The sequence below is a fragment of the Corythoichthys intestinalis genome, chromosome 3 (assembly GCF_030265065.1).
Source record: "Corythoichthys intestinalis isolate RoL2023-P3 chromosome 3, ASM3026506v1, whole genome shotgun sequence".
Taxonomy (NCBI): Eukaryota; Metazoa; Chordata; class Actinopteri; order Syngnathiformes; family Syngnathidae; genus Corythoichthys; species Corythoichthys intestinalis.
In genome coordinates, this window is record NC_080397.1 from 33,461,471 (window position 1) to 33,484,098 (window position 22,628).

At 39.2% G+C, this 22,628-nt stretch overlaps 1 protein-coding gene across 4 annotated transcripts; it reads left to right on the forward strand.

Annotated features, from left to right (window-relative positions):
• The first annotated feature begins 2,665 nt into the window (after positions 1-2,665).
• Positions 2,666-18,299, forward strand: klhl22 (kelch-like family member 22). 4 transcript variants are annotated; one of them, XM_057832904.1, is made up of 8 exons: positions 2,685-2,783; positions 5,614-5,891; positions 6,677-6,842; positions 8,704-9,024; positions 9,118-9,527; positions 11,541-11,733; positions 13,281-13,514; positions 14,082-18,299. In XM_057832904.1, exons 2-8 carry the CDS (start codon positions 5,650-5,652, stop codon positions 14,421-14,423), a joined length of 1,908 nt encoding a protein of 635 aa, XP_057688887.1. In that variant the 5' UTR covers positions 2,685-2,783; positions 5,614-5,649; the 3' UTR covers positions 14,424-18,299. The 4 variants fall into 4 exon arrangements, with proteins under 4 accessions (XP_057688889.1, XP_057688887.1, XP_057688885.1 ...); XM_057832902.1 differs by lacking the exon at positions 2,685-2,783 and adding an exon at positions 5,183-5,430 and having other exon boundaries at positions 14,082-18,298; XM_057832905.1 differs by lacking the exon at positions 2,685-2,783 and adding an exon at positions 5,183-5,430 and having other exon boundaries at positions 8,704-9,015; positions 14,082-18,298.
• The last annotated feature ends 4,329 nt before the right edge of the window (positions 18,300-22,628 follow it).

The window sequence follows — 22,628 nt, forward strand, 5'->3', positions numbered from 1 at the left end:
GGAGATTTATCTTCCAACAGGACAATGATCCAAAACATAAAGCCAAATCTACAATGGAATGGTTCAAAAATAAACGTATCCAGGTGTTAGAATGGCCAAGTCAAAGTCCAGACCTGAATCCAATCGAGAATCTGTGGAAAGAGCTGAAGACTGCTGTTCACAAACACTCTCCATCCAACCTCACTGAGCTCGAGCTGTTTTGCAAGGAAGAATGGGCAAGAATGTCAGTCTCTCGATGTGCAAAACTGATAGAAACATACCCCAAGCGACTTGCAGCTGTAATTGGAGCAAAAGGTGGCGCTACAAAGTATTAATGCAAGGGGGCCGAATAATATTGCACGCCCCACTTTTCAGTTTTTTATTTGTTAAAAAAATTTAAATTATCCAATAAATGTTGTTCCACTTCACGATTGTGTCCCACTTGTTGTTGATTCTTGACAAAAAATTTAAATTCTATATCTTTATGTTGATATGAAGACTGAAATGTGGCGAAAGGTTGCAAGGTTCAAGGGGGCCGAATACTTTTGCAAGGCACTGTATATATATATATATATATATATATATATATATATATATATATATATATATATATATATATATATACATATATATGTGTGTGTGTGTGTATACAGTATATACTTTTGAATGTTAGCCACAAAGTGATTTCTGTTTGCTTTTATATTAATCTTATAATTCAGTTTTAAATAATTTTTTTATTTATTGTATGTATAAATGAATGAATGAATGAATGTTGTTATTCATAAAAATATAAAATATTATTAAAAATATACAATATTGATAATTCTAAACACACTCACATATACAGTACATCGTAGTATTCTTACAAAATAATTAAGACCTGAGACCATCACATCTTAGCTACAATGACTACACTATTAAAATTACATGACCCAAAGAGTGATTTAAAAAAAAAATATATATATATATATTATTATTATTCCCATAAATACAGTAGTCACTTGCCCTACAAAGGGTTAAAGGTGGGGTTACAACCGAGATTTTCCATCTGTGTGTGTCAGTCCTGTAATTGACTGATGGTCTATCCAGGTTGACCTTAACTCCCAACCTGATTCTGGGAGCAGTGGTTTCATTCTCGTATTGACCATGCCCAGCAATGACGATAATATATGATGGATTGCTGGTTTGTTTATTGGGAATCCCCAAAGAGCATTGAATATCTTAGCGGTCTCAGGTGAAATCTGTAACAAAATGATTGATAAGCCCAATTACATATCGACCCAATAGACGAATCCTGTCAAAGTACCGCATGTGAACTCTTATCATGGTGGGGCTATTAAATATCACCCAAGAGCGACCACAGGACTTTGACTTGGAGGAAAATGAATTGCTGGCTTCCTAAATACGGAAAGGCCACAGCAAAATTGAACCTGCCAGCAATGTTGTAACTTTACAACTTCCAATTCACCCAACAAATCACAGTGAAGGGAGTGCAAATACCCAACACTGAGGACAACAGATTGTCTCTGTGCCCATTCAAAACGATGTCAAATTAGAAATACCATGGGGAGATTTTAGTCAAAGTTTTCAACTGAAATTTTACGATAATCTGTTGGCCCTCGTGAATAAAAATGGGAGGTCTGGCTATAGAAACCATTAGGTACATATATGGTCAAAGAAGAGGGAATTACACCATTGGAGTTTTGCTGTCCCCAACTAAATAGTTGTGAGGTTGTTCTCCTTTGCTGTTCAACATCAACATGATAAACTGTATGTGAGTCAATTGATTTGCTGGTACACAGCACAACCTTGGCGGTAAATTTGGTGCGGAATAGAAATTGGTAAAGAAAAGTTGTAGTGTTGTGTTGCAAGAACAATTCATAAATGTACAAAAGATAAATTGTAGGTATAGAAAATCAATTTGTAGTCATTCAGTTTACAATAAATATCATGAAATATATTTTTTTCATGTAAAATCTTCACTATTTCTAGCTCTGAAAAACTGTCATCATTATAAATCTGTGGAACAGACTGACTGAAAATTATGTATGTGTCAGCAGCCTCATTTGTTTCGTTTGTTCAGCCCCCAAAATGTGTGCTAGCACTGATTTCTCCTGATGAGAGAAGATGGAATTCTCATCTCAGAATGATGGCCTCGACCAGCTGTTATTGGCCTTAGCAAAGGTCAAGTGAAACTGTCATCACCTGTACAATCCTGAAAGAATACTGTATTATTTCCCAATCTAGGGAACAACTTCACACTCATAGCATCTGCACAAAGCAGGTAGGTAGATCCCCGACTAAAATTATGTGGCAAAGGTTGTGCGTTCATATACTATATGTACTATATGAACAGTGGGGCAAATAAGTATTTAGTCAACCACCAATTGTGCAAGTTCTCCTACTTGAAAAGATTAGAGAGGCCTGTAATTGTCAACATGGGTAAACCTCAACCAAGAGAGACAGAATGTGGAAAAAAAAACACAGAAAATCACATTGTTTGATTTTTAAAGAATTTATTTCCAAATTAAAGTGGAAAATAAGCAATTGGTCACCTACAAACAAGCAAGATTTCTGTCTGTCAAAGAGGTCTAACTTCTTCTAATGAGGTCTAACGAGGCTCCACCTGTTACCTGTATTAATAGCACCCGTTTTAACTCATTATCAGTATAAAAGACACCTGTCCACAATCTCAGTCAGTCACACTCCAAACTCCACTATACCCAAGACCAAAGAGCTGTCGAAGTACACCAGAGACAAAATTGTAGACCTGCACCAGGCTGGGAAGACTGATTCTTCAATAGGTAAAACACTTGGTGTAAAGAAATCAACTGTGGGAGCAGTTATTAGAAAATGGAAGACATACAAGACCACTGATAATCTCCCTCGATCTGGGGCTCCATGCAAGATCTCACCCCGTGGCGTCAAAATGATTTTCTTTTTTTTTTTTTCCACATTCTGTCTCTCATGGTTGAGGTTTACAACATGTTGACAATTACAGGCCTAATATTTTCAAGTGGGAGAACTTGTACAATTAGTGGTTGACTAAATACTTATTTGCCCCACTGTATTTACAAACTATGTCATGTAATTAGTCACACAAAAATGCAAGAAAAAAACTAATTAAGAGTTGAAAACAAACAAACAAACAGTCCATGTTTAGGGTACACACAGGAAGGAAGGAATAAATATGGCACAATTAAGAGGCATTCTAGTTGATGAAATTAAAGGTTTTAGCATTGTTGAAAGCGGCAGAAAACATGAGCCATTATGATGTGTAATGTCAATCAACCAATTTAAATTACTTTGGCAAAAAACATCTAAACCAGTGGTTCTTAACCTTGCTAAAGGTACCGAACAGCACAAATTTCACATGTGGATTCACCGAACCCTTCGGTATTAGATAATGAAGCATTTATTTTTCAAATTCAAAACCGATATATCCAAGCAAGCAAGCTAATAATTTAGCAAATTTCCCTTCAAAATTAATCTCATTTTGACAGGTTTTATAAACAAAATATGAGACCACGCTACCTATTGGTCTGTTGTATCCCCTCATACCAAGTGCGTGTCAACCTTCCACTGAGCAAAAAAAAAATCCTCCTCCCATCAGATCGAGGACTAGCAGTTCAAAGAAATGGATTAAGCCTGTAAATTTGGAGCAAACAAGTCCAAAACCTGGTCTAAAAAGTTACTTTTGTCTAGATTTAATCAGTGTACAAAAATAGGGCTCTGTGTTTCTTTACTTTCGCCGAACCCTTTGGACTTACTCAACGAACCCCTGGGGTTCGATCGAACCCAAGTAAAGAACCACTGATCTAAACATGTCTTACAGATTTCGATGTGGATTTGAAAATTATCCCTTGGATGGGGTTTTGCCAACTGGATGTGGGAATTTTGTCAAAAAATTGTAAAACGGCTGTACTTGTTAATGTAGAAATTTCAATGTGGATGGGAATATGTCTAACAGCATTGCTTTGACATGTTTATTCATTCATTCATTCATTTTCCATGCCGTTTAGTGACTGAAAAATTGAAAATTTCAAGGTGGCCTTTGTGTCCATCAATGTTTTTTATGCAGCTTTCGGGGGAAAAGAAGTGTCTTTTGTCTCAAGAGTATTCTCCAAGCATGGGGTCATATTTCCATAAAAGAGTACTCAGAGTAAACAGTTTCCAGTTCAAACCCTGGACCTAAAAATGTTTGAGGTTGCTATGACAACCACGAGCATTTGTTTGGCACAAATTTTACACCAATATACCTCCTAACACAATCGTCATTATTATTTTTGGCACTTTCATTTGTAATTACTAACTTTTGGCATATTTTTTTCTTAAGGGCCTTAATAATCAGTTATGTCAATTGAGTGCACTTAACCCTCACACTCATTGGGTGCCATTGTTGGCGGTGGAGACGACCAATCCATTTTGACTGGGAGAGATTGCCAGCAAATAATTGCTGTCAGCACATCCAGTCCTCGCAGTTTAAAATATGCAGACATCTACCGTTGACAATGGTAGGCAATGAATTAAATACTCTAAAATGTTTTGAATTTTAAAGTTTTAAAATGTTTTAACATTGAAATTAAAAACTTTGTGTTATTGGCCATAACCAGAGTGTATTTCCCTATTTGTATTCATTTTATTTTATTTTGGTTTTAAGTATATTACCTTTTAATTTAATTAATTTATTTATTCACACAAAAGTATATACATTATATAAAGACTATAATTATGACTAATAATAATAATTAAAATGATCGTTTCTTATTTTTTGTAATTACTGTTATTATTATCACTATTGTATATGTATATATGGAATCTTTTTTCTTTTTTTTTTAACTACAAAAAAAATGGTTTCTCTATAAAGGGTGCACATCTCTATGATATATGAAATAACGCGTTGTATTTGGGTTTAACACAATAAAGGGTCAGTGGCAAGCTAAAACCGATTCCCAGACAAAGAGCGTCCTCTAGTGTTAATTAGAAATAAGGACAGTTTATTACACCAGAAAAATGCTAAATTTATCCATTAGGTGTTTTACTGTGACACGTAGTAAGATATACAAATTAAGTGAATGCGACTACATTTTTAAAATGTTTTAAATTATGATAATAATCTAAATCACTAGATCTTCATACCTTGCCTGTCGTGTATTTTTCAATGTCTCTGATTGGCTAATATCAACAAATGGGCGGGCTAAAAGATAAGACTGGACAGCTCAAAACGATAGCGCTTCAGCGTAAACAGACCAGCAAACGTCAAAAATCAAGTCGTCGGAACTAGAAAATCCAAATTGGAACTAAAAACGGCCCGCTCCAACGAGTGCAACTCAATGTTTGTTGTCGTCGTCGTTGTTATGTTGTCAAACATTTATTTTGACCTTCCAACAGTGAGGTTTCAATGTTAGCTCGTTAGCTCGCCAGTTTCAGCTTTATCAATGTTGACATCAGGTAAGTGTGCATCGATTCGATGTTGCGTACACTTGGAATTGAAATGTCATTTAAAATGTACTGTTATAGCTGCAGTTAAGTGTAAAACACCAAAGCAGCATCCCACACTTCCCTTTTCCCCTGTTTGTTAGTTTGTTTTTCCACGGGTTGCTTATAATAATGTTAAATGATTTATGTTGGAAGTCGTCTTGATGATGCTCGCGCCAGCCGACAAGGGTGATGAACCCTAAACAACACAGTCCCGCCATGTCCGAGAATGGACAGCTTTGCCTTCTGGGCGGTTTGGCCACGAGCCGCCGGGGAAGACAGATGTACAGAAGTTCGGCCCATTCCCAAAGCCTTCTGGACAGCCTGCTGGGGCTGCGGCAAGCTGGAATCCTGTCCGACGTCGTGCTTCTAGTGGAGGGTCGAACCATCCCCGGTCATCGTGTGCTTCTCGCTGCCTCCTGTGATTACTTTCGGTAAAAAAAAAAAAAAAAAAAAAAAAAAGCCCAAACCTTGTATTACTGCCTGTTTTGTGCAGGTGAAAGTGAAAACAAATCTAGAACTCGTGGCGACATTTGGTAGGTGCGAGTGCTACATGTGGGTTTATGTTGCCAAGCAATCTATGATATGACGTGAACAGAAAGTGGAAGACACATAAGTTCAGTAGACTAAAGTATACGTTTTGCGGACACAACATACTAAAAGATGTAACATGTGCATTTTATTCCACTCATAGTCTTTATTAACTGACACTAACTGTAATTAGAACCAGCCTGTCAGGCGCATCATGTTTCCTTCCCTTGAACGCACTATTAAGTTCTCATATGACACGTTGTACGTGGGTGTTAGTGTGAGAATTAAAAGAACAATCATCCTTACTGTCATGTATTTACACGTAGTACATATTTGTTAGTCGACATGATGGGTCTATGTCGATTAAATATGGCAACCAGACTGTCAATAATCCCTCACATGCTGTACGCAGGGGTCTCTAAAAATAGTTAAATGACTGATGTCTGTAGAGTCACATTGATATGATATTAGACATGGCAAAACAAGTCTGTGTTTTTCAAGTTACCATCTTTAGGTGAAGTTTAATCACAAAATAGTAGAGATCTAATAAACAGATAGATGGAAGTTGCTGTAGTTTTTCATGGTTTACATAATTTATTTGAATGGCATGCTTAACAAATAAGATTTTCCAAGTGATCCTTCACAACAGCCCAGCAGTTCTCTAACACCATTTTAATATTTTCCTTAGGGGGATGTTCACAGCAGGCCTCCGGGAAATGCAGCAGAATGAGATCCCAATTCACGGAGTGTCATATTTGGGAATGAGCAAAATAATGGACTACATCTACACTTCAAAGATCGAGTTAGACCTGGACTGTGTGCAGGAAGTTCTGATAGCAGCTACATTGGTGCAGGTAGGCGTTCTTGCCCTGTTGTAATATTTGTCTGTGGTACAGATGACTAAACTCTGGTAACAGATTATTAACTATGGGTATAGACAAGTTTCCGAGGTATTTCCGCTTTACTTCCGCATATCTGCAAGCAACTTCCGTTTTAGAATTTCTCCATCCAAAACAACAGTGGAGCTGGAGTAACATTACTCATCAAAATCCCTTAAAAAAGACAATTTGGAAACACCACATCCATCTGCCATCATCACGACAGGGGAGGACAACATGTTCATGAAAGCAGAGGTGGAACCAAGTTTGTGCCACCACAAAGACCGGGTGGTTTTGTAGCCATGTTGCCGTTGTGTTATGAAAGGTATTTTCTTCCTATTCCTACATTTTCTTGTGTCCGGTGCTCAAAAAATACTAAAGCTAAAATGTTGGGCATGAAACGACTTGTTGCCTTTGATATTGTTATTACGATGATGAGTGTAATTATGATGATCTTTAATATTATTTACTACAACTACTGTATTTGCTGCTAGCCTGTTTCTAATCAGTACGTGTAGATGGCACAATTATGTCAACGCATAAACGCAAGTGTTGCAAGTTTTTTGTTCGTTTGTTTACAGGTGGAAAACGCTGTTAGGCAAGGGAAGACAAGTTGATGCGCCTCACAACCACACTTACTGTATGTCGATAGACATATATCGAGACTATGTCGTTCTACCCGGGAGCGGCCAAGAGGCTGGGGCTGATGGTGGTGGCTCGCCTCGCGGCGGACCGTCAGCTCGATCCTGAGATCCAACTACGAGCTTTTTAACTGCAGCAACTTTAAGATACGCTGTTGGAGCTGGAATTACCGAGGACAGCGGGAGAAAGCCTGTAGGGTGTATAATATGTAGTAATAATAATAATAATAATGTAATAATGTAGGGTGAAAGTTTGGGGAGGCTCCGGAGCGCTGCTGTCTGATTTCACATTCTCGTATGCTAGTTTTCCCAATAATTTTATAAATTGTGATTTGTTGACCTGTTTTGCATATGCACCAATCGTTTTAAATAAAACAAGAAATGGAATCATGTTGTCCAAAGGTTTAATGCGATCAATATATGCAATATTAAAGATTGACATACTATTTTTATTTATATGTACATACCATGTAGTATTTCCTTGTAACAACAAAATCCATGTCAGGCCTTCTGCATTCAGCAAATGTAATATTATTTGTAATTTAGCCAAATTTTGGTCACTCAAGTGGCCGTCTTATCAATCTATACCTCACGTCAGCACAGGCTGATAGATTATTATAATTTTGTCCACGAATGATCGACAAAGTGATAAGAACCATCATACAATCTCATCTACATGTATGTCTCATCTACATCGTGCTGAATCCATTTTTGGAGATTCTGTGGGTTCCTCTGGCTTTATTTTGCAATTTTAACTTCGTTAACCCCCTGCTGACTTCAACCGCATCTCATATGGTTTTTTCAAAACCAGAAGTTTGAAGCAGAAATATTCATTAGATGGCGCCACCCATATTTCGCTCAGGAAACTTGCCTATAGATGAGTAAATTGGGTACAGATTTCCTATGAATTAAAAAAAATCTGCCCTGGCACCTGCTGCTTTGTAGGGCCTAAATGTAGTGATAGATATGTTTTGCTGTGATGTTGGTGTCTGCAAACATGACCCAAAATATCCATGCTCAGTATGTTAAAGAACTCCCAACATTTCTGGAAATGGCCCTATTACTTTATTCCCCGTGGTAAAATAGGGGGAGCTCATTGTTTTTTTTTCCCTTCACAATCAGACATGATTGATTTTGGTTGAAGTCTAAATTGTACAACTGGATGTCCAACTTTTTAATCTTTGTCTTTTCAAAAGCTTGAGGATGTGATTGGCTTCTGCTGCGAGTTCCTCTTCTCCTGGCTGGATGAGAGCAACATATTGGAGATCCATCATCTTGCTGATGTCTATGGACTGCAGCAGCTCAAGGCCAGAGTCCACGCTCACCTCCTGAGCAACCTCCAGGCTTTGTCCCGTACAGACGTTTACAGACAGTTCCCCGAAAAGGAAATATTCCAAGTACTGAGTAGCGATGAGCTGGAAGTGCAAAGTGAAAACGAAGTGTATGAGGCAGCGCTTCACTACCACTACAGTCCTGAGCAGGTGGAGAGTGACCAAGTGTACTTGCAGGTCAGTCAGGTTCGTCCATTTTCTTTTCTCTTCAGTCACCTAGACAGTGTGAACCGTGATATAGCGTGTTCACTATACATCTAAATCTTCCCGCAATTGCAGGACCATCTTGAGATGCTAGATGCTGTGCGCTTCTGCCTAATGGAGAAACAAACACTAAAGAGGTTACACAACAAACTTGAGCAGTGCCCGCTAAAAGAAGCCGTGTCCGCTGCTCTCCATTACCACGAGCACGAGATATGGCAACCTGTTCTTCAGAGTCCTCTCACACAGCCTCGTTCTACCTTCCACTGTATTTTGGCCTTTGGAGGGATGTTCACGTCTCCGTCTCATATGGACATCGAACACATGTTCCAGGTATTCCACCCCAGCTGGAAGGAGTGGAGAACTCTTAATGCAGCCAATAGTCCTCGAATGTCCAACCAGGGAGTTGCTGTCCTAAACAATTTTGTGTATCTTATTGGTGGAGACAGAAACACCAGTGGATTTCGTGCAGAGACCCGTTGCTCCAGGTGAGGATGCCAGTATGATTTCAATTGTTATAAACAACTACAAAAAAATGCTATACAGTATTTCTAAAGTGGACAAAACATTAGTTCTTTTGTTCCCACACATTGCAAGTTGGTTTGAAGGTTGATTCATTTTTTTAGGTCTATTTTAGTTTCGATAAGGCCAAATTCCAAGACTAAGTGAACCTGATTAGGTTTTTAACACATTGCACATGTACTCAGCCAAGACTTCCTTAAGCAGTTTTTCCAGTTTGGTTCGTTTAACAGATTCTAAATTTAGCAATGTTTACGTTCTTGAAGTTTTTTTTAATCATTTTTTTGACAAATGAAATGGACGGATAGATTTATTAACAGACTCAATGTCCAAGTTACAACAACACAGCATAAGCAAGAGATTAAAAATAATCATGAAATAATAACAGGTGGAATACAATAAACAACACTGGGTCTCCTAGCGACCCTCTTTTAAAAGGTACATATACCAGTGCTTCCAAAAGCGTGTAAAACTGCAAAATGTTAGTCAGGCCCAACACAATCACATTTTTTGAACTATTCAGATGACTAATAAAATTAAACATCAGTGATTGGAGGGTATTCACCCGAGCTGCTACAAACATATCTGAAGCACTGCTCCCTCTTGATCTTTTTAACAAGATTCGCATAGAGTCATTATATGCCACAAATAATTTTGGTTTACATTAAAATTGATCACCTCATCATTCAATATAACCAAATAACGCAAAGCAATGTTACATGAGAATGAGTGACTAGCCCTTTTGAAACTGAAAGCTACTATTACTACTGATATTCATTAAAAGAGCTATGAGTCCAATAGCCAATGATTCAAATCGTTGTCTGTTAATTTCATGGTTGATTTGTTGTTGATTGTGACTGAACAAGTAGTGAAGATCATGAGTCAGTTCATTTTTTGTACGGTAAACAAACAAACTGTGTCCCAAACTGCTCTCCATGATACAGCGGTACCTCGACATATGATCGCTTCGACACACGGTCTTTCGACATACGACGTAAAATTTGACTCGCCATTTGTTTCTACATCTGACGACATGCTTGAAATACAACCACATGACAGCGCCGCAGACGGACGCACGCAGATTTTACTTGTGAGAGAAATCAACACAGGTTCCAAGAAGGTTGGTGCTGGTGGTGAAACAAGGAAAAAGGTGACACTTACCATTGAAATGAAGATGGAAATGATAGAAAAATATGAGCGTGGGGTGCGCATCCGTGAACTGGCACAACAATACGGCCATAGGATGTCTACGATCTCCATGGTCCTCCTCCGACCTTCGTTCGCCAGTCTTTATAAGTTAAGGTGATTATTATTGTGGTTACATCGCCCCCCAAAAATCGCCAGCTTCGTCAGGTTTTTATCATTTATTTCAGAATTTGTGCAACACAACACACCTACTTCCAGTCGCAGTTGACGGTGCTCTCAACAAAACATTAAAAGATAAAGTAAATTCTCAACCGCACCTCTCCCTGTTCAGGTACAGCAAGCAAAACACGTCCGCCACAAACGAACCCGGTTCATTATAATACAGGAATTATTTTATTATTTATGTTCTTATTAAAAATGTTGTTGTTATGCTATGTGTAATTGTCATTTGCAATAGTACCAGCAGTATTTATTAAGGATTTAGTGTAGGTTTTCGTGTTGTGGAACGAATTAATGGAATTATAATGTATTCTTATGGGAAAATCCTGCTCGATATACGACCATTTCGACTTACAAACACGGTCCTGGAACGAATTAACTTCGTATGTTGAGGTACCACCGCACTACGTAATTGCCCGTGCAATTCACGATTTGTTGTCTGCTTTTATGAGCCGCGTCAAACAGTGTGGGGTGCTGTATCTGGCCCAATGGCCCTGAGTTTGACACGTTAGTTTAATTAAGTTTGGTGTCCGGGCTGATGATAGTCAATCTGCAAAAATTTCCGCTATTTCGTTGTGGAACCCTAATTGTCATCTGCTTCTGTCCACATCGTCTAGATATGACCCTCGTCACAACACTTGGTGCGCTATCAAGCCGTTGCAGCAACAGCACGCGGATCACTGCGTGTGTGTGGTGGGCGGCCATATTTACGCCATCGGAGGTCGAGACTACAGCAAGGACCTCCACTCGGTGGAGCGCTACGACCCGCACACCAACACCTGGGAGTTTGTGGCCCCTCTCACCAGAGAGGTAAAGCTGTAGCTCTGCCGTTGGACACAAGAGGGCGCTACAGACTCACCACTTCTTTTTTCCATGGAATACAGTGGGGCAAATAAGTATTTAGTCAACCACCAATTGTGCAAGTTCTGCTACTTGAAAAGATTAGCGAGGTCTGTAATTGTCAACATGGGTAAACCTCAACCGTGAGAGACAGAATGTGGGGAGAAAAAAAACAGAAAATCACATAGTTTGATTTTTAAAGAATTTATTTGCAAATCATGGTGGAAAATAAGTATTTGGTCAATACCAAAAGTTCATATCAATACTTTGTTATGTACCCTTTGTTGGCAATAACGGAGGCCAAATGTTTTCTGTAACTCTTCACTCTTCGTATGGTGCAAAGAAATCAACTTTGGGAGCAATTATTAGAAAATGGAAGACATACAAGACCACTGATAATCTCCCTCAATCTGGGGTTCCATGCAAGATCTCACCCCGTGGTGTCAAAATAATAACAAGAACGGTGAGCAAAATCCCAGAACCACACGGGGGGACCTAGTGAATGACCTACAGAGAGCTGGGACCACAGTAACAAAGGCTACTATCAGTAACACAATGCGCCGCCAGGGACTCAACTCCTGCACAGCCAAACGTGTCCCCTTGCTGAAGAAAGTACACGTCCCGGCCCGTCTGCGGTTCGCTAGAGAGAATTTGGATGATCCAGAAGAGGACTGGGAGAATGTGTTATGGTCAGATGAAACCAAAATAGAACTTTTTGGTAGAAACACAGGTTCTCGTGTTTGGAGGACAAAGAATACTGAATTGCATCTGAAGAACACCATACCCACTATGAAGCACTGGGGTGGAAACATCATGCTTTGGGGCTGTTTTTCTGCAAGGGGACCAGGACGACTGATCTGTGTAAAGGAAAGAACGAATGGGGCCATGTATCGAGAGATTTTGAGTTAAAATCTCCTTCCATCAGCAAAGGCATTCAAGGTGAGACGTGGTTGGGTCTTTCAGCATGACAATGATCCCAAACACACAGCCAGGGCAACAAAGGAGTGGTTTCGTAAAAAGCATTTCAAGGTCCTGGAGTGGCCTAGCCAGTCTCCAGATCTCAACCCCATAGAAAATCTGTGGAGGGAGTTGAAAGTCCGTGTTGCCCAACAACAGTCCCAAAACATCACTGCTGTAGAGGTGATCTGCATGGAGGAATGGGCCAAAATACCAGCAACAGTGTGTGAAAAGCTTGTGAAGAGTTACAGAAAATGTTTGGCCTCTGTTATTGCCAACAAAGGGTACATCACAAAGTGTTGAGATGAACTTTTGGTATTGCCCAAATACTTATTTTCTAACATGATTTGCAAATGAATTCTTTAAAAATCAAACAATGTGATTTCTGTTTTTTTTTTTCCCACATTCTGTCTCTCATGGTTGAGGTTTACCCATGTTGACAATTACAGGCCTCTCTAATATTTTCAAGTGGAGAACTTGCACAATTAGTGGTTGACTAAATACTTATTTGCAACACTGTATATGCCACCCTTCTTTTATTAGTTCAATCTTGTTTATAGGTTTATGCTCATGCTGGAGCTGTGCTAGATGGCAAAATTTACATTACCTGTGGACGCAGAGGGCGGGCATACCTGAGGGAGACCAGTTGTTTTGACCCGGCAGCCAACCAGTGGACATTCTGTGCGGACGGGCCGCTGGGGCGAGCGTGGCACGGAATGGCTGCTGTGAACGGACGCCTGTATGTCATTGGGGGAAGCAATGATGAGCATGGCTACCGGAGGGATGTCTTACAGGTAGAATGCCATCAGTTTTTCAATCATCTATAGTTTAAAATGTAAAGTTGTGTTTGTAATAGGAAATGGAAGAGGTGATTAAACTTTGGAGTAATGAGGTCAAAGGTCACTGGTCTGAAAAGGAATTTTGCAATAACTTGATAAAAGGTTAGCCTATTTAACTCAAATTTGCAAGGCAGGTGATATGATGTGAAGAATAAGGTTCAAAGGTCACAGAGGTCAGAAAAATAGCAATGCTTTGAATTTGGCTGCTTAAGTGGGGTCTGGTTTCTGAGTACGTTTTTAGTTTCCTTTTTTTGCTTTTCATTTAAACATTTTTTTTTACATTAAAATCGAGAATATTTACATTTTTAAAATTTATTTTTAAAAATACATTAAAACAACTTCTTCATTGCTAACAACTTCATTGCCAACATTTCCCATTTCAAAGGGATTGGACGTGCATCGCCGTCAATAGCAGCCAATGAGTTACGAGCCTAAAAAATGAGTAGTTAGGCAATTTTTCTGTCAATATTGTCTCTAAATGATTGATCGACACATTTTCATAATTTCTTTTTTTTTTTTTAGACTGCATGCTTTGAGCCCTCAGACAACTCTTGGACCTTACTGAGCCCACTCCCCGCCGGCCACGGGGAACCCGGTATAGCAGTACTGAACGATCGCATTTACGTGCTGGGAGGTCGCTCTCATAACAAAGGCGACCGCATGAAATACGTTCACGTGTTCAACCCCGACGCCGACGAGTGGGAGAGCGACACGCCGTTTAAGGACCGCGTCTCGGGTCTGGCGGCCTGCGTGGTGCTCATGCCGCCAGCTGTGATGGAGCTCGCCAACAGCTTGGAGCAGAATCTCAAGGCATCGTTGCTTGATGAACTACTCAGTTCACAGACAAGCACGGATGAAGACTAATGGGTACGTGACTGAGCGTTAATGATGTTAAGGTACCGTCCTTCATGTTATTTTTAGAAGCATTATGTCACGCTTATTGCCCTTATTTAGTGCCTATGGAAAGACATTAAATTTGCACATTCAACATTAAATCTCCAAATACGGAGTTCATTGGAGCCCCGTTTTTTATAGTGCTTGTCCTCATGATTCCATTAACCCTTTACAGGTCGCTCATGTAACTCATTGGCTGCCATTGACAGCGCTAGATGTCCAATCCATTTTAACTTAACAACAGTCAAAATAGATTGGACGTCTAGCACCGTCAACTGACTGAATTCATTTAGAGCCAGTCCTATTAGTTGAAGTGAATTGGATGTCTATTTTCATTGGCAGGCAATGAATTAAATATGATGAAAAAAACAACTTTAGAGTGATGATGATGATGGGGATTTTTTTCTCATCTTTTGTTTAAATTGTGTTTTTCCTACCATTTAATTGAATCATAATTATTTATTAATTGAAAGCATGAAATAAAAATCATATCAAAACCATACAATAAAGAATAATACAAAACCATACAATAAAGAATAATACCAAAAATATAATTGTAATTGAGTTGTCCACATATGTGGATATTATATTTTGGGTCATGTAGGCCACACTTGTGTACCAAATGTTCATATTGTCTTTATGTGGCAATGTTAATAGTAAATTATTAAAAATTGTCACTTGCCCTGTTAAAGGGTTAAATACTACTATAACATCATAATTGTATAAACCAGGGATGTTCAAACCAGTCCTCAAGGGCCACTGTGTGTTGTGCAAGTTTTTGTTCTAAATGATCAGCACACACTTTAACCAATAAGGTTTTTGCTGGAACAAGGTGCATTGAACTGATTACACCCAAAAGACACCAGATTGGTGAGAAGGTGTCCTCTTGATTTCTTAGAATATACATTGCGGCCGTTTGTGAAGTAGTTCGGAGACCCCTGGTGTAAACCATCAATACTACTACTGCCAATTACAACATAAGGACCTTATTTAATAACATGACAAAAACAAACAAAAAAACACAGTGTATTTACCAGAGATGCTAATTATTCAAACATTTAATTTGTGCAGATTACTACTGACTACTCAGTCACGTCTCATTGCAAAGTAGTTTTTAATACATCAGCTAGCCCAACTAATTCTGGACACAAACAAACGTGACAACCTCAGCTGCATGTTTCAGAATGTCAGAAGAAGCCAGAGAAAATCCCCGAGTTCACACAACAGCAAGATTCGAAAGCCAAACTAAAAACAGTGAGGTAGATACTTTAACGGTTTCATTCTGTATTGACACAAATGAGGCAAAACACAGCTTTGAATAACAAATGTATTCCTCTTACATGATCAAGGAAATGGAGTAAAATGCTTTTTCCACCAAAAATGAGATCAGCTGAAAAAATAGTGCAAGTGACAAATCTGTTGTGACATAAGTATGTATATTAAAGGGATGCAATAGCATGTTTGATGAAACTAATGACATTTTTATGGCCTGTCAGGGTGTCTTTATGCAGTTATCTGCAGTGTCTACTGACTATGCAACACGTGGAGAAAGCCGCTGAATTGTGTGATTTTACAAGATTTTACATCAAATGTGTTCTGAATGCTTCCTTTTGTTGTTTAATCCCGAATGATAGCTGCACTATCCATTGCAAAGAATGTTACTTTGTTTGTTCTGAGAGCCCTCTATTGGATATTTTTTATCAGGTCGACTCTTAATATTAGGGATGTCTCGATCCGATCACGTGATCAGAAATCGGGCCAATCGGGCCATTTTTCAGAGGATCGGAATCGTGGTGAAAAAGGATAGGGTTGTTAAAAAAACAAAAAAATTAAAATGTTTTTCTGCTACATGCTCGTACAGCCTCTCACTGTCCCTCCTGCTGCTTTTCTTGGTCAGCAGTGCACTGGAGCTTGCTTGTTAAAGTTAACAATGATTGGCAGTCGTTGATCTTGCCAGAGAAGCTTGATAGCGCTACCTTCAAAGGTGCCGAATGTGTCAATCATTGTTTAGCATGTCAAACACTAGCGGTAGTGCGACGCGGCATTGTTTGTGTGTAAATCCCCTTTCAGACTTATATCACGGTAAATTCCCACGTAAGGTGACGCAGAATTTACCCGGGATTTATCAGTGTCATGGTTTTCAGACATGGGGAGATTTGGGTTGGACACTTTCAGACTTGTCCAGTGTTGGTGACTCGGCTCTCCCTGTGCAGGGATGGCGGAGGATAGGATTTTATAACCCGGACATGACGTCATTTTTGGTCAGCATCGGCAGCAAAATAAACCACACATTTCCAAAGATGGACGATGGACTGTCTCTTACTTGGCTCAACAATCCAGTAGCAATTTAATTTTGTGATGTTCCAGTTTAATTTGGCTATTTCCAGTTTGCCATGTTGATAATTGCAATGTTTGTTTACTGCTTCACGTCTTACTGCGAAGATATTTACGTCATCAGCCTTCGCGCTGTGACCTGGAAATTCACCGGCTGCTTTCACATATGCCACGTCCAGGATAAGTCTCGGACGTTATACTAGGACGCGACCCGGTTAAATTTCTTTGTCATCTCCATGTCAGTCAACCTGGGAAATTGCTTTCACAAATAAGGGCTACCCGTTAAATCCCGCGAATTAACTTGAGTTCAGGTATATGTGAAAGGTGCTTAAGTGAGCGACTGTTCTTGATAGCATGGGTGGATTTGTGTGGATTCACTCAATGAAACATTTAATAAAGATAAGCATTTTTCTACGTTTTTCTTGTTTAAAAAGTAATTCACATTATGAAGGCGGCACAGTGGACGTAACATGTTTAAAACTTGTTTTATCTTTTGAACAACACTTTTTTTTCAGTATCGGATCGGATATCAAAATCAGGTGACTCGGACTCGGGTGCAAAAATATGTGATCGGGACATCCCTACTTAATATAGTGGCTTTTTGACCAGCACATGTGTAAGCTTGTATGGTGGTTAAAAAGTCTACACACCCCTGCTCAAATGTGTGGGTTTATTTTTGTTTTGATTCAGTTCTTAAAAAAAAAAAAAAAAAAAAATCTTATTATTTATTTGTTTGAATTAAATTTGGTTATTTAGGTTTTATTAGTGGGGAAAGGTATGAACGGATTCAACTTTGTCTAAATTTTTCTAGCTCAAAAAACATACATTTGAATTCAAATGTTTAGGCTTTCTATTTCCACTGAATATTCATGTATGTTTTGAGGTTTGGTAGAGATGAGCCTTACAGTTGAATGGACTGTGCCTCCTGTTTTGCGATATTGTTGCATCTATTCATAATGACTTTTAGATACAGACCTCATTTTTAAAGGAGATCTAATCCCAAAACCACAGTTCTCTTGCTGCAGACCAAAACTAGTACAAAGGTCCGACATCTTTGGTTTACTTACCCTTTAAATATTTATCTTCTTGTTGGGATTTTGGGTGTGTGCGTGCGTATCTGTGGTGTGTGTGTTTAATAAAAAATCACTACTGTCACTTTTGTGTTCTTCCACACTATTATGACTTGAAGTGCACATTATAGAATCTGGTGTTATCCCAGCGATCACACAACTCTCATAATTTGATCGCTTACGGTTTAATATTTCACTTATTTAATAATGCACATAAGGTAAAAAGTTGCTATTTTTCGAAAGGGGGTGGATGAATTACCTGACAATGTTTGTGGTGTTAAAAATATCAAGCAATATTATTTTCACTTCCATTTATCTCGTTAAGCCTGTAATCCAAGTTGTACAAATGCTGGAAAAAAAGAATAAAGACTAATACTGTATATACACTTTTCTGTGTTCCTGTCTAATCATGTAAAAGCAGGGGTTTTATTATACATTTAATTTCATTTCATGAAACATTAAATGCTCATTATCGGCGAAATGATTTCTATCACAACACAAACCACCAATCTAATGATATGAAGACCAAAAACGGTCTACATTGACCTGAGGCAAACACAAGGTAATGTTATGATGCACACTAGGGGTGTGACAACATATCAAAATGGTGATATATCGTGATACTTTGTATCCCAAAAGATTATCGATATGCTCCTGTCAACACATTCACTCCAAGCCATTTTCACCAGAGCAAGGCCCTTCGCTCCCGGCCGTTTTTCTGGATTGTGACTGATTTTGCAAGGCTCACAGAAAGTTCTGTTCTATTGCTATATAAATATGGAACCCACCAAAAGAAAGATTAGACTCTCTTCTTTCAGCAGAAAAAAAGTAAGTTCATAGTTTTTCAGCATTAGAAAATAGCTTAGTTTGAGCAATTTTCCAATTTCTGATTAAAAAACGGAGAAAATGAGCTTTTTGTAAACGCATACATTTCAAACATAACTTTGACTTTAACACAGCTTTTTTTTTTTGCATTAGTTACATCCCAAACATCTGAATAATGTTTTCCTTTTACAAAATATCATAATGAACAAGACAAATAGAGCTTTTGATAGCAAAGTAACAATTTGTTTACACATGACTACCGAGAGATGACGCCTGTTGTCGCCGCGTCTGCCGTGTAAACTTTTCCCTCATCGTTGTCTGTCTCACAAAGATGGATCATTTTTTAATCTCTATGGGGTCTGCTTGGCGAGCCCGCTGCACAGTGGTCTCACTCGTTTTGCGCCGTCGTCCAGTGCCTGGCATTCCAGGCATCCCCGGTTGTTTTGTTCGGTCGTCCGCCGCCTGGCATACTGGCGCCAGCGCTCCGACCGTGCTGCCCGGCCTTTCATTGCTGTCGAATCGGGTTGCGGGTCTTTACAAAATGCGCTACTGCCCTCCAGTGGCCAGTTTTATTGCTTTCAGTGTTGCACCGATACCATTTTTTGGCCCCAATACCGATACCTGGCTGTGCAGTATCGGCCGATACCATACCGATACCACCCCGTATATATCCTTTTTTTTTCCAAAGAGCTACATAATTGGATGTGAAATCATTGCTATCAAGGCTTTGTCAGGCTGTTGCTTACCTTTGCAAAATAGGAAAAAGTACACTAAACCCTAGTCGACAATAGTTGAATAAACCTTTGCCTCTCAAAAGCCAAAATAGTGCTACATTTATGAAATTAATAAAACATGTATAATACTAGCCCAACAGTAAGAAAGTAAAAATAAATTCATAATAACAAACTGAACTGAATAAATTTTTTAAACCTCTCAAAGTCCAAACAGTGCAACATTCATGAAATTATTGTCACATTCTGCTGCTGGTTAGATAGTGTTTTGTTGCTGGGCTGGTAGTGGGGGCGTTCCTGACGTTGCACCTGAATCCAATGCAGGCTCGTCAACGCAGCATTTAAGCATGGGTGATCTCAGAGAAGGCTGCAGAGATATATGCCTTGGTGATCGCCATTTGACATCTCGCACTATAGTCTCGCTACATTTGCTTGTTACGCCCCTGCATTGGTTTTTTTTTCCTGTTAGTGTGCTGCTCTCGTTTGTAACCTCTATCCTGTGCAGGTATTTAAGTGTTTTTATTTTGGCTTTTTAGCTCGCTGCCTATCGTCTTAATTAACCTTCAAGTTTGTAGCATTGAGCTCCGTCCACCTGCTGTCACTGGCTTCTTTTGTTATTTCTACTATCCTGCGATCGCGTGTTATTTTTTTGTTTGCAATCATTAAACCCTTGTACGTATCCCCCGCTTGTTGTCTGCTTCGAGGTTCAACCTTGTTTCCGCATTTGCGGACGCTAACAAGAAATAATAATTGTCCACGGCATCCCGTCTCTCTATTAGCCTCCTTTTTTTCCAGGAGGGGGGAGTCCCTTATTTCAATTTCTGAAAGCTGGCAATCCTACTTTGGAAACGGTTCCCAAATTACTGCGGCATTTCTTTCAGTAAGAGACAATAAAAGTAAACTAGACATAGTCAACTGACCAGAGATTGTTGCTCCGGTCGAGCGCCCTTCCTCTGGAGAGCAGTCCTGCTCTTCCAGGCTCAAACTCGTCGTGTTCGTTCATGTTTCGTCTTCAAATGTTTTATCAGGTTCGAGGTATTGAAACTGGCCGATTTAACTCCACATCTCGAAACTTTCAGGCCGCAAATCCTGCATGCAGCCATTGATTTTAATCGACAGGATTTCTATTTTGAAATATTTCCCGACCGCCGCCATTTCTCCTGGTTTGTTTTTCCTCCATAATATGAAAAAGCGACCTTGTCATTGGTCAGAGTGGCTATTGGCCCGCTCTCATTGGTCTGGAGCAGGCCAATAGCGATAGCTGCTTGGTGTTCACGTGTCATCACACAACACAGAGACAGAGTGTAGTGAGCGCCAGGAGGAAAAAAAGGCTGCGGTCAAATGTTATAATACTGGACCAGTAAATGGTATCGGCGCCGTCTTTGTTGGTACTCGCCGATACCACCATTTCGGGCCGGATCGGCGCCCCCTGCCGATACTAGTATCGGTATCGGTGCATCTTTAATTGCTTTAAAATGGGTTTGGAGCCTTGTTTTTTGTTTGTCAGATAGATCGCGAGCTATAGATTCTTCTTGTTTAAAAAAAAAAAAAAAAAAAAAACTCAAAGGACGTATAAATACGTTTTTGGGACAATGAAGCATTTAAAAATAGAACGTATTTATACGTTTCTGGGAGCAAATGAGTTAAGAATCGAGATGTCGTTTTAAAAAGGTGTCAATTAAGAAAGAAAAAAAAAAGGGCTGCCATTGACGGTGCTCGATGCCCAATCCATTTAGACTGGGAACGTTCGTTCATTCAAAAACCAGAGCATTCACAGTCATTCGGTCCGATTTTCGGGGCATTTACAGGTCACTTGCTGTTCATTTTAGGGCATTTACAAGTCATTTCCTGTTGAGTTTGAGTCACTGCCGATTCATTTGGGTGATTCCCAGGTCACTTCCTGTTCTGTAACGCAAAATAAACAGCAAGTGACCAGTAAAATACCACAAAATCAACAGGAATCAACTGAAAATCAACAGGTAAATGACCTTAAATGGCCCAAAATTACTCATTGCCTGGCATTGGCTGCCACTGATGGCCATAGACGTTCAATCCGTTTCGCTGCCACCCTACCACGCTCCCAGTTCAAATGGATTGGACATCTACTAGTGATAAACTCATTCCAATTCACAGCAGAAGCTTGTTTTTCCGTTTATTAGTTTTTTGTGGAATATCCTTGAATGATTTCCTGACCAATGTATCGATAATCATTGTATCGCTATATTGTCAGATCATTGTTATCGTGAGCTTTGTATCGCAAATCGTATCGTATTGTGAGGTACCAAGAGGTTCCCACTCCTAATACACACAGAACGTCATGACTCAATTCGCGTCAGTTTCGATTTCCGCCAAATCCTGCGAACTTGTAAATTTTCGCTAGCTTTTATGTGAATTTTGCTAGCCCAATACTTTCTACCGCTATTAAAAGGCAATGTCTTTCACTGCACAAATCAAATCATGGGTTTCACATTGTTTTTATCCATTATTACGCAGCAACTACTTCCTGTATTTGTTGCCAAGATTCTTTACAAGGCAGGCACAGAACACAAATAAAACCTCAATTCAAAGGTGATAGCCATTTGTATGGCTAAAATATTCAATTTAGAAAAGTGTTAAACCAGGGTTAGTAATTGAGATTTTACGTTTTAAGTTGTAATACGAAAACATTGTTTTTCTACACCGTTCATATGGACTATTCTATAATTTCTTGGATAATATAATGGTCCATACATGATGAAATCTCTAAAATCCTTGCAATTGTACAATAACTAGTCTCTCCGGGTGTCGAAAAGGCGTGGATTCCGTGGCGAACAATCCTGACTCTGCAGAGAGCAATACCGCGGCTTGAAATTAGTTTTTTCACAGGCAATAAAAAAACTCAAATGACCAATTATAAAACAAATGCAATAATGGTGTAAAAACGCTCTTCATTAAATGACTTGCAATACCAAAACACTGCGAAACACGGTGATTATGAATTAACTGCAAATATTTTCTCAGTCTTGAGCAGCTTTATTTGCGTTACATATCAAGTGCAAAACATTTCATCAAACAATGGATTTAAGCAGAAGTGATACTGGCAAGATTTTAGCTAGTCAGGCAATTAAATGCAGTTTCTTTTTAGTCTGTGGTGGGTGCTATTCATATTCAACGGTAACTTTTAGTGGCCGTGATGCAAACTACAGGTAAAATGTAATATTTAGGGCTGTGACAGT